At 45.7% G+C, this 12,932-nt stretch overlaps 1 protein-coding gene across 2 annotated transcripts in view; it reads right to left on the minus strand.

The window, feature by feature from the left end:
- Window positions 1–1,322: 1,322 nt before the first annotated feature.
- The window catches only part of FKBP1B (FKBP prolyl isomerase 1B), a 45,432-nt gene continuing 33,822 nt past the window's right edge, over window positions 1,323–12,932 (minus strand). Inside the window, exons 1-3 of one of the 2 annotated variants that reach the window (XM_048845651.2) lie at window positions 6,367–6,946; window positions 5,507–5,619; window positions 1,323–2,012 (exon numbers count right to left, since the gene is read on the minus strand). In XM_048845651.2, the coding sequence (XP_048701608.1) occupies window positions 1,884–2,012; window positions 5,507–5,617 (240 nt within the window). In that variant the 5' untranslated portion in view covers window positions 5,618–5,619; window positions 6,367–6,946 and the 3' untranslated portion in view covers window positions 1,323–1,883. Of the gene's footprint in view, window positions 2,013–5,506; window positions 5,620–6,366; window positions 6,947–12,932 lie in introns of those variants that run through there. The other variant, XM_048845649.2, reaches the window with a different exon arrangement.

Genomic DNA, 12,932 nt, shown 5'->3' on the forward strand with positions numbered 1-12,932 from the left:
CAATAAGACGCTAGTGACATTACCCATCAAGCCCAGCATACCAGGAATTAGTTCTGGATGAGGCAGAATAATTATATGAGGAAGGCAGTTAGACAGGGTTAAAATTCCTGGGGCGTGGGGGAGGCTATTGCTGATTTGGGCAAGTGACAAGTGCTCCATGCCTCAGTTTACCCAAACCCACTTGCACTGGGATGTTATGACATATAATTATTGTTAGTAAAGTGCTGTGACCCCAGTGTATGGAAGGCTTAGGCAGACCTGTCAGCTGGTCGCCTTTGCCTGGAATTGTGTCATATTGAATTGGATTAGTTTTGATGAAGTTATTATTTCTTTTCTCAGCCTTAGTAGTGTTCTACATTATTAGCAAGATGAAACCAAACAGCAAGACCTCTTTCTGAAGAGTGCCACCTTGGGGATGGGCAGGAAAGGGACAAACAGTAGCATGTAGATGGAGCTGTTGGATAGTGACTTGTGCGATGGGATGGGGTCGGGGTATGTGTCACTGTTAGCTGGTTTGGAGGTGAACATGTCACTGGGGAAGGGGGAGGGCTCAAGGAAGAATGGATTGAACATGGATTAGGTTAACTACTTAGGAGCTGGAGTGGGCAGCTAGTCTGATTACTTTGTGGTATTTTGGAGCTTTCTGTAGGTAGTCCAAGGGGAGAAGTCTGGTGGTAAAGGCTAAACCACAGAGTGCTTCATAAAGACAGGTTTCCAGCAGGTTTCCAGCGAGTTCTTCCAGTAATCCTGAGGCCCTGGGGATTTGGTGGTCAGGCATCTCCATGCGGATTTTCAAAAACACTCAGCATTGGCCTAACTCAGCTCCCACTGAAATCGGCAGTAAAACTCCCACAGACTTCAATAGGAGTAGAATTAGGCTGACACATTAGCTTCTCAAAGGTATTTAGTTGCCTGGCTCCCACTGAAACCTGGCTCCCACTGAAAAAGCTGAGTGCTTTTGAAAAATCCAACCCATGGTCAGTGGTCTCTTCTATGACCAGGACTGAGGGGTACTGAGCAGCACAGATTCTGTTTGATTGGTCTGGGAGCTGGAGAGCCAGAGCAAGCAGAAAGACTGTCCAGCAGCCTCAAAGAATCCACTTTATATTCATTATAACCTGGACCTGTTTCTTTTTGAGCCCACAGGTTCCCGCAGTGACACCATTTCGGTTTGTAATTTTTAACAGTATTGTAACATGCCCTAGGCATATTTTATTCAAGAAATCAGTAACAAACCGGAAGATCAGTAGTTCCTAGAAGAACTTTTATATTAGAAAAAATGCCCAGCTACGTTAACAGTGAAGGACAAGAAACAAGGCAGAAATGGTAAAGTATCAAGATTTTATTGTTTCCATATTTTTTTAAATTTTCAAATGAGACATTTGTTTAAAACAGCAGCGAGCAAGCACGCACAAGTTGAGAAAAAAGTGGCAACGCAGGTAACTCCGTTTGGCTAATGCCCCTTCATGTACGAGGTGTACATTTGATTTCTGAGCACCTTTTGTTTGTCTCAGTTTGTGTACAGTAAGGCAGTGGTTTTTCCATAAGGAATATATATATATACATATATATATATATATATATATATTTAATGATCATTGTGAATTTTAATCACATGCAAATTAAATGAAATGTACAACTCAAAAATGTTACAACGGGGGAAATTTTTCTCAGAGCAAAGAAGCTTCTAATAGAAGACAAATATGGACACAACAACTTTAAAGAAGAGGGAAAGGAATAAACAACCTAAGGGCAGGTGCTATTGGCATGGCAGCTGAAGCAGGGAAGATTGCGACTCCAGTGCGGCCTCCTCTTACCGTAGGGAAGGGGAAAAGAATGGATGATTATCAGCAGATGTCTTCACCCGGCTCCCATGAAAGGCTTTACTCTAACCTGAGCAGCTCCACGTCAAAGATGAGGGTAGCATTGGGAGGGATGACTCCAGGATGGCCTGTGGCTCCGTACGCCATGTCGGGCGTACAGGTCAGCTTTGCTCTTTGTCCTAAGCTCATCTAGCATTTGAGTGTTGGAGAGGGAGAGGGAGAAGGGGAAAGAATGTGTTAGGAGAAATACAATAGTCCAGTCACTAAGGGGCAGATTTGCAAAGTCAGTGAGAGTTTGACCCCTAACTCACTTGATGCTTTTGTAAATCTCGCTAAGTGCCTATTTACATCTTTAGGCCCCAAATACCTGTGTAAATCTGGTCCCAACAATTTAGCCTCAGATCTCCTGGCTCCTAGTCCTGTTCTTTTACCACCGGATAACGGCCTCTTATTGGCAACATGTAATAATCCTCTAGTGCCAGTTTTGTAACCCAACGGAATACCCTTTTGCACCAGTGTAGGTCCACATTGTTTCTTTATTAAGGCCTCCTGTGAGCTGCAGAGCTCTCACAAAATCTGCTGACTGCAATGGGAATTACGGACACCTGACAAGTCACAAGAGGCTCTCAACACCTAACAGGATCAAGGCTCTGGATTCAGAAAGGCCCCAGCTCAGTAAGGCACGTAAGCATGTGCTCAAATTGACTGGGACGCATGTGAAGAAGAGCTTTGCTGAAGCCATCATGTGATTTCCAGAGTGCTTTGCATCTCCCATTTTCATTGACATCATTGTCTTCAATGTTCAGCCCATTAACCTCTCTCTCCCTGTTTCTCCATCTATCCAATGGGGATAATGCTACCAACCTCCCTCATAAGTGTGTTCCAAGGGTTAATGAGTTCATGTTCCCAAGGCACTTTGAGATCTTGAGATGGAAGGTGTTGTCAAAGTGTTCAGTAATTATTATTAAGTCCTAGTGTGACAATCCACTAGGCGGAGCTAGAGGGTAATTTGTTTCTAGGCAGATTATTGGAAAGGATTTAGGCTACATAATTAATTTAGGGAAGGTAATCGGGGTGTTCTGGGAGGCTATAAATTGACTTATGTGGAATCACTGCCAGAGCTTTAGCTGAGTCGGCTTCTAACAGGGATAAATCTGTTCCCCTTTTTGACATTAAATGGTCTATCAAATTCATGCTATTTTTGAGACCCCTCATGATTTTTCATACTAGTCCCAGGACTAAGCATATACACATCTCGTCTCTCTGTGCCAACATCTACATCACTAAACAAAAAGCATGGCACTTACAGAACATTTGCAAACCACCACGTTATTCACTCTGTGTGTTATATCCCTCCCCTCCAACCATTTGCTGATTTGTCTAGTTCAGGGGTTCTCAAACCTCATTGCGTCGTGACCCCCTTTCGACAATAAAAACTACTACATGATCCCAGGAGGGGGGACTGAAGCCTGAGCAAGCCCGAGCCCCAAGTGGGGAGGAGGGGCAAAGCCAAAGCCCAAGGGCTTCAGTCCCAGGCAGGGGACTGTAATCTGAGTCCCGATGCCCAGGACTAATGCCCTCAGCCTTCAGCTCCAGGCAGTGGTGCTCGGGCTTCAGCTTCAGCCCCAGGCCCCAGCAAGTGTAAGCCAGCCCTGGGGACTCCATTAACATGGGGTCGTGAACCACAGTTTGAGAACCGCTGGTCTAGTTAGTTCTTCAGGGACCATTGCTTATTCTATGTTTGTACAGAACCTGGTACAGGGGGATCCTGATCTCATCTCTAGGTTCTACCATAATACAAATAATACATTTTACTACTATTAATAAGGAATGCAACTTGAATGGTGGGGAGGAACTGAACATTCTTAAAAATACTCTGGGATTCCTAGAATGAACTCGTACCCTCAAAGCATTTATGATTCAAGAGCTGGGCATAATGTGGTTAGGAACCGGATTCTTGTCCATTCATATCTGAAACAGCACAGTAGTAGGATTGTACTAGCATCTGGATTGTTTCTTATTTGCCCTTTTCCCCCACCTCGTTTTATGCATTAGTAACAAGCTCTGAGCAAAACCTTCATCCAGTCTGAGCTTTGGGACCCAGAAATGTGCGGTTGCAGTGACTTTGCACCCTGGCCTTGTTAGCTCTGTATATCAAACACAGCTCAGCTTCTCTCTTTGCATAGAGTAGCACTACAGCTAAGTGCCTATGGGAAATATGCATTAGATTAAAATAGATGGCATTTGGGGTTTTATTGGGATGACACTGTAGCGAGGAGGCGTGGCCTCCCTCAGAGAGTGACAGGGAGAGACCACAACACACCCCCATGGTGGGCTGAACCAGGAGAGCCATGTCCGTCCTGCTGCAAGTGGAAGGGCGGGACAGAAGGGGAAGTGGGCTCGGATGCGTCCTGCCTGCTGCTGGAGCCTGCAGAGGAGCTGCCAGGGCTGCCTCCTGAGGACTGGCCAGAGCTCTCCAAGACGACAGATGCAGATACACCCAAGGGAAACCAGGCAACAGTCTGGTTGGGAGCTGGCCTGATACAAGGTCAGCGTGTTGCGGGCGGATCCCCACTGGCCCAGTGGCAGACCACTGCGCCACTATTAGGGCCCTGAGCTGGGGTGTGGTAGAGTTGGGTGGGCCTGCGTCCCCCCTGCCACCGCACCCCTGGGGTGGCACTACTCCCCATCCTTAGACTAGGAGGCCTGCACTCCTCAGGCAACCCTGTCTGAGCCCCATAGACTGTTATTGATGTTCAGCCTTGAGTGAGCCCCTAGACTCTCTGGGTGCTCACCCTTACCTGAGCATCTAGACTTTACAGTGCTCACCCCTACTGGGTCTCATAGACTGCGCAGATTGCAGGCAAGAGCCCACTCATTGCTTTGCTGCCCCACCCTGACTGGGCCTGGGGCTCAAGGACTGCTGTACTGTTCTGCCCGTCCAGAGGACGGAGCACTAGGTGAAGCTAACCCCCTTTGAGCACCTTTACAGGTATGCAACATCGAGGAGGCGTGGCCTCCCTCAGAGACTGACAGAGAGGGATGACCATGCAGTCTACAGACACTGAAGCCTTAATGATTTAAGGGCAGCCTCCTTTTCCTTGCCCTTGGTTTAACATTCATCATTGAACTTTAAATTGTGCAGTCATGAGTGGAATGTCATAGGGACATAACAGTGCAGTTCAGTATCCTATTCAGTGAGGGTCAAATTCAGTGGGAGGCATCAAATGCAGCAGGACTGGCCTTCTGTGCAACTGCACGGATGCTGCTCCATGACACACTACCATGCTGGATCATTGTAGGGGCTGGGTGGGTTGCACTGACGAGGTGGATCTATAAGCCAACCCTCCGCTGACCTTGTAGAGGGGGAGCTCAAGTGGTTGTGGATGCTGAGTGATCTACAGACAGGAGAGGATTCCATCCTCCACAGCCCACCTGGAGAAGCATGTGCAAAGCCTCGCCATCATGATCAACCCCCGAGTTCTGGCCATCCCAATTAGGCTAATCAATGGAGGACTAAGAAATATTACATTAGTATGCATCCCACCATCAGAAAAACCACCCAGGATTATAGACTGTGATTTTGACTTGCCTACCCCGATGTTAAACCATCATTATTGTACTGAACATGCTGGCATGCACTCCAGCTAACTTGAAATTCAGCCAGCATCATCCTTCTGTACCTGTGCAGCTCCTTCCTCAAATCCTTTAATGACTTCTTGTCTGCCGATCTTGAACCTGAAAGGCTTGTTTCGGTCTCTGGAGGAATCAAACTTCTTTCCATTCTGTAGCATCCCTGCCAAAACAACACAAATGATTTCAGTCCCAACTAAGCTTGAAGGTAAGTGCTGAGGGGATGGAGTGATGACTGATGTCTTGGTCAGATCAATCATATATTTCCTTTAAAAAAAAAAAAGGCTAATCCAAGGTTTATAAGGCAAGAGAACCTCATGCAGAGGCATCACAGGTTCTAACAGGAAGTAACTGATTGTAGAACTATACTGTAATGATTTGTATTGTGTAGCAGGTAGAAACCCCAACCAAGACGGGGGCCCCAGTTGTGCACTGTACAAACATACCTGCTTACAAGCTAAATAGCCAAAAGGACAAAAAGTGGGCAGGAAACAGAGGCAGAAAGTGGGGAAGCCATTTGCCCAAGGTCAGTGTGAGAATCTGTGGCAGATCTAAGATAAGAGCCCAGATCTCCTGTCACCCAGTCCAATGACCTCATCCCTAGCGCGGGGGTTTTCAAACGTTGTCATAGCGAGCCTCCCTAAGCTATGAAACAAAAGCAATTGCACCTCCCCATAGCTTCCAAAGGCAACACAAGGAACCGAACATCCTACACTCCACAGAATACGAGTAATAAAGTAGAAGGGCTTTGAGCAATAGAGCTATAATAAAGCTATAAAGCACCTCCTGCATTAGCTCACAGTTCTGTTCAAAGCCCACACATAGCAGCAGCTAAATAACACTGCCCAGACGTTGTGGGAATTCATATCACCAAACAATTACCAGTTGTGTCAGTAGCCACCACTCCTACCTTATCAGTGGAGGGAGTGAGCTTGTTTCCACAAAGTAGTAGCATTCGACACCTTGTCCCCATCCCCAGTTCTCACAGGCCCTGGGATGAGGAGATGGGCTCATGGGTGCCGGGCTCACAGGCAGGGAGTGGGGCCCTTCTTTAGTGCAGGTGCCCCACAGGTGGGGTCAGTGGAGTTCCAGGGCAGGGGGCAAAGCAGGGGAGTCAGAGCATGGCAATCACCAGTTCACCAGCACTGTGAGCTCCATGTAGGTCCGGTGCAGCAGGATGTGGGTGCAAAGCCGGTAGCTAGGACTGGCCACCACTGTGGTGGTCCCCAGGGCTGGGGGAGCTGGAGCCAAGGTGGGACCGCCAGCAGCTGAGACCAGCGGTGGTGGAAAGGTTCTCTTTCTGGTACACCCAATTCGCCCAGCGCTGCTGCCCAGAGACAAGTGGCAGCTCAGTAGTCCAGGAGGTTGGGGGGCTAGAGCACAACATTCCACGTGGCAGCCTGGGGTCCCATAGTGCAGCAGGTATCAGTCAGGCGTGAGTGCCATCCTGGATTTCAGGTGCTCGAACGACACTCCGGACCACTATGGCAGCACTACACCTGGACCAAAAGACAGGCAATTGATACCTCTGCTGGCACACACTCACACTTCACACTTCCTGCTTTATGGCACGCCCCATAGCTGGAAAACTTCTGTCCTAAACCACACAGCCTGTCCATTAAAGTACCTTGTTGATGTTAGATGTCTGATTTAAACCTGAATGTGAGGCACTTACTGTCACAGTTCAGGGTAACTGTAGCTGTATTCCCACTTTGTGGTCCCTCAAGGTCCCTCACCCACTCTAGGCTCCCAGCTCTTCAGCTGTCAACTGTCTGGAGGAGAGACCTGTCCCTCCTGACTGGGAGCTTTTCCAGGCTGCACAGTTCCCTGCCTACACTGTAATAACACCAGCAAGTCAGACTGCCAAACAGGCAAGCCTCAACGCTTTGCTCTCTCTTCTAAGGCTATGAGCCATGCCATCACCAGCAGTTATGAATTACCATACAGCTCTTTCTAAGCAAGCCCATTTATTCTTAAGGTGAACCTTACAGAGAAAACAAACATATAAAAACAATACAAGTTCCTATGCACATGCTAACAGCTTACCAAAGGTCACCCACCAGTCTTATGGAGCCTCACTAAGCCAAAACCCTGCCAATCTTTCCCAGGAAGGAACAGGGCCCCCCTTTGACAGAAAGTCCTGTCTGTTTGCTGGCTAAGAAAGAAGGCCCTGAGTCAGTTTAAACTCAGGCTATTTATCCAAAAGCCCTTTCTTTGTCTGTTGGCCTCTGGAGAATCCAGTTTGAACTAATATATGTGTACCTCTCCATTGGATGGTACTTCTCTGGAAATGCTACAACCTGAGTGAATTTTCCTAATCACACCCCAACCCTGCCCCATTGTTCTTAGTTCCTGGAGGAGCTGAGGTCATCCTCTCCCATGGTATTACATACAATCCTTGGCCCACAATGATACATAAACTTAATACAGCAAGATCTCCACAAAGATATTGCAGGAAATTGCCACATCTGTCCTGAAAGTTACTAACACACCATCTCCTCCAGTCACAGATTTCATGTTGGAAAATAAGACATGATATCACTGGCACCAATGAGATAAGAGCACACAGGACTTCATGGTGCCTCACTTAAGGTTGCCAACTCTCCAGAATTGGCCTGGAGTCTCCAGGAATTAAAGATTAATCTTTAATTAAAGATTATGTCATGTGATGAAATCTCCAGGAATACATCCAACCAAAACTGACAACCCTAGCCTCACTTCAGCACAAATACCTACAGTTTCCAGTGCAGAAGGGTGAAATAGATCACCGCTTTTACGTAAGGCCCTAATAGCCTGGTCAAGGGTGGACAGAGACATTAAGGGTATGTCTACAATGCATTGTAAATCCGGGTCAGTGGGACTTGGGCTTGTGGACTCAGTGTTTCCAAACCCACACTTGAGCATCCACATTTCATTGTAAACCTGGGCTTACAATTGCTGGACCCAGGTCTCACAGCCATGCTAACACGTCCATACTGCACTGTGCAGCCCTTATGACTTGGGTCTGCAGCTTGACCCAACTGTAACTGCAACCATACTGTAAAATGACAGGGTCTAGACCCAAGTCACAGCAGGACTCAGGCTCTGACCCAGTCTGCTAGCAGGTTCCTAGGACCCAGGTCATGAGTGCTTGCTGACCTGAGTCAGACTGATTTGTGCGTGGACAGAAGGAAGGCTTGGGCTCAGACCTGAGTCAGAGGGGTTAGTGTACAGTGCAGACATACCCTCCGGGTACGTTTATACTCCAATAAAAAAAGAGAGCACCGAGTCTCAGAGACCAGGTCAGCTGACTTGGGCTTGCAGGGCTCGGGCTGCGGGACCATAAAATTGCAGTGCAGACATTCTGGTTCAAGCTGGAGCCTGGTCTCTGAGACCTCCTCTTCTCCCACCCCATCTGTCTTGCAGGGTTTCAGAACTTGGGCTCCAGCCTGAGCCCGAACATCTACACTGCAATTTTATAGTCCCGGAGCCCAAGCCCTGCGAGTCCAAATCAGATGACCTGGGCCAGCTGCAACCATGTTGCGGGTCTTTTATTGCAGCGCAGACATACCTAAGTTACCTCCCTAAGCCTACCCAGTGGGTCACAGGCAGAGTGTGATTTAAAACTCAGGACTTCCTGATTTGCATCCCAAACTTATTCTTCTAGATCATTCTGCCTCAGGTCCTTCAGACTGTCTGTTTGGGGACCTGTTCAGACGTCACTTATTGCACTGTGATGTGCATACTGACAGCACTCTATAAATAATACGTGATAAATGTTAACTCCAGCCTTTGTGTGAACCCTGCCAAGGGTTTATTAACAAAGTATACACAATATCATCAGCATTTTATGGTCAGAGGTGTCATCCTGCTGGATGACTGCACATAAGTACATCCTCATCCCCTCTCTTTGTCATTGGCTCCAACGTCCCCAAGTGCGCCTTAGTCAGAATCTGTTATTTTTCCAGATTGTTACAAAATCTATCCTCTTTTTAAAAAATATGGGTTATACGGATCAAAGGTGAAAATCTGTTAAACTGTGTATAATTTATCCTTCCCAGAAGCTAGGAACAAGTCTGCTTTCACACAGACTAGTGTTTCCCAATCTTGTTTTCAGTGTAAACGGTGCTTTGTGTGCTCCAGTACAAACACCACCAGTATTATAAATATCCCTCTGCCAGTAAACTCTCAGACTCCGTGCTGAAATACTGCCAGCTGAGACAATCTCCTTATGCCATTTTGACCAGGTTTAACTCAATCCCTGTTGCTGCTGGTAAACGGCCAGATCTTCAGCTGGTGTAAACGGGCTCAGCTCCACTGACTTCAGCAGATTTACACCAGCTAAGGAACTGGCTTAAAGTCATCTAAAATTAAAGTGAACCAAGCCCTAGAGAGTATTCTGTAGGGAACGATCCTGCAAGGAGATGGAATTGTGTGGGACTCTGATCAAAGCAGGGGACTGAGAGTCTTAATGATGTGGTTCTGCCACCAACTACCTGTGGGACCTTGATCAAGTAACCAAACCTCAGTTTACCCTTCTATAAAACGGGGATTACTGACTTGACCAACGTCAGACAGTGAATTGGTGGCACGACCAGGAATAACAGTATTAATTATGAGGTTTACCCTAACTCAGGGGTCCAGGGATGCTTAATTGAGTAATGCTTCTAAAGTGCCTTCAGAACTTCAGTTGAAAGAGGCTGTAGCAGCACTGATTGTTGTTATAAATAGGTCTTCTCCAGCTGTAACTTTTGATTCCATGATCTTATCAAACTAACTCGGGGAAAAGTGGCAGCTGCTATCTTGACACATGGGACCCCGGCACAGCTCTGCAGGACATTAGACAGGAGGCTCTCTGAAGAACAACAGGAATTTCAAAGTGCTTGTTTCTGTTTTCACGTTCTTAACAAGCCACACAGATTCTTCTAGACTAACCATGAGATCACAAGCAAAGAGAATGAAAAATAAACATTTTAGGGGCAAAGTGTTGGGTAGTTTGGGTCCCAAATTTAAGGAGGGGCAAATTTGTAAAGGGGCTTCCATCCAGCCTCGGTAATTCCCTTTGGAGATTCATAAAATCTAGAGATAGAAAAGACTTGTTGGATCACCCAGTCCCAGATAATACAGGGCTGTTCCCTATAGTCCATTCGCCAGTGTTTTGACTAGCCTAAAGATCCCAAGCAATAGAGCTTCCATCACTTCCTAGGAGGACTTTTCCACATACGACTACATCTCAGTTAGGAAATTTGCCCTCCGGTTGTGCACACAAATGGGGCTCATATTTCTAATGATATCATCTGTGCACATATGTCAGAGTGCTCAAAAATAGTACATGCAAGAGACCGTGTGGCCAAAACTGCACGGGTACAAACTGAGACAATTTTTGAAACTTTGGCTCACTATGAATAGAAATGTTTGCTTGAGAACATTTTATTTGAAATTGATTTTTTTATCTTGATCATGTCCCTTTAATGTGGAAGTGTTTGAATCCAAAAGAAAAAGGAGAATTACAAAATTTACTATAAAACCATCTTTAAAAAAATTAAAGAATAATCAAAATATATAATATAAATAACTTTACCATGTTTCAGTGTTTCCTACAGGTTACTGAAAATCAAAGGCAAGACATGTTTAATTATCAGAGGTGTAATGTGAATTAGTAAAGACTCAGTCTACAAAATCCCTCTGATCACATTTAAGGACAAACATTGTGACCCACACTGGATCGGAAGTAATAGGTGTTATGTGTACAAGAGACCCCAACACCTATTTTCAGGAGCTCTTTAAATCCAAAGTTGAGCTGTGATTGACATAACATAGAGGTGACCCTGCATTGTTTAGCCAGATAAAGCTCCATTGACTTCAATAGAAATAAAACGTGAACAATCTGTACGATCTTTCAAAGCAAAACTAAATACTATCATCCTTAGCATCATTTGAAACAAAGGGCATTTGTATGGGAATTCAATTTAGACACTATCAATGGAAGTAATAGCAGGTACAAACAACAAAGACAAAATCACAGCAAATATCTTGGTGGCATAAGAGGGGAAAACAGAAACAAACACATGTTGCGAGTGACCTCAACAGGAACAACGGGAAGGCACTGCACAAACAACTGGAACAACACAGCATTAGGAAGACTTCAGGCTCCTAAACAAACAATTTATGGATGGTGACATTAAATGAAAATATGGAGGGATGGGAAAATTCTGCATCACTCACAGGACTGGTTATGGACCACAGAGTCTTTCACTGATAGGTCACTGGTTTTTATCACCCCAGATTAGTAGAGACTGAAAGTGATTACCATTTGAAGGTTGTCTGGTGTCCTGTATGAAGCAAGTTGGTGATCTCAGTTCCCAAGCGTCCACATGATAAAGGTCACCACACAGTCAGCACTCTTGTCGGTCATCTCATTAGAGAAGCTAAGGATTAAGTCTGATCTACCCTTTCATCCCTGGAGGTCTTCTGGGACAGGGGGGAGGTATGCTGTGCAGGAAAGCTTGCATTGCCACTGCATGTGCTATACCTATTCTATAGACAAATAGAGGGCTTCAGTCTCCAAGCCAGTACTATTTATGAGCAATAAATGAAGTTAAGAGATTCATTATGATTGTTGTTCACTGATTAGACTGAATTAAAATATTTTCTGTGGAAGTTACTCTCCAAAGTAAAGAAAAGCAAAATCGTGAGAAAAATCAACACACTTGTCTGCCTGGTTCCCATGAAATCACTATGTACTGTAAATGAAGAGAATATTTCAGCATACATGTTCTTTCAGAGAACATGGTCCAAGAACGTCTTGTCTGTTTCTCTCACTTTAAAGCCCCTCCCTCCCAAAGCAATAAGCACCACTATATAACAAACAATATTGTTATCACCAGACTTGACACATACCATCTGTTGCAGCATCGATAACTGCTTACAACTTTATCTTCATCTGCCTTAGACCGAGGTTGTTAACATGTGACCCAATGGAGCTCACTCCTTATCATGGGCTCTCTCTGTATCCAAACACAAGTGCTGTGAAGAGCTCTCCTACAAGTCCCTGTCTCTAAGGCTCCTAGTAATCCATCCATTCCTAGTAAATTTGCCTATCACAGCTTGTGATATGAGTGCTGTGCCTTGAGGTGATGGGGTCTGAGAATTTAGAGGCTGTCTCTGATACTAGGAAAGTGTGTTGAGTTCATCCCTCCATTGCAGGTGTCTGCATTGTATCCTTTACTGATGTAGCTTGACCAGGGTCAGAGATGCCTTCTGCTTTCTGCTTGCATGCTTGACATGGCATGAATGGGGCTCTTAATATATTTATCTACTATTTTTCCTGGCAGCCAGCCTAGTGAGGTTTCCAGGCAGACTGTATCTCTGAGCTGGAAGACAGGTAGGAGTATGGTTGTCTGCTCATTGTGTTTTTTCCACCTGTTTTGCAATGGCTTCAGTAAGGCAAGAGCTTTCTTTGTGGTGTTAGGGTCCAGTGACATACATGAGGGAAGA

This window comes from Caretta caretta, chromosome 3, assembly GCF_965140235.1.
Source record: "Caretta caretta isolate rCarCar2 chromosome 3, rCarCar1.hap1, whole genome shotgun sequence".
Taxonomy (NCBI): domain Eukaryota; kingdom Metazoa; phylum Chordata; order Testudines; family Cheloniidae; genus Caretta; species Caretta caretta.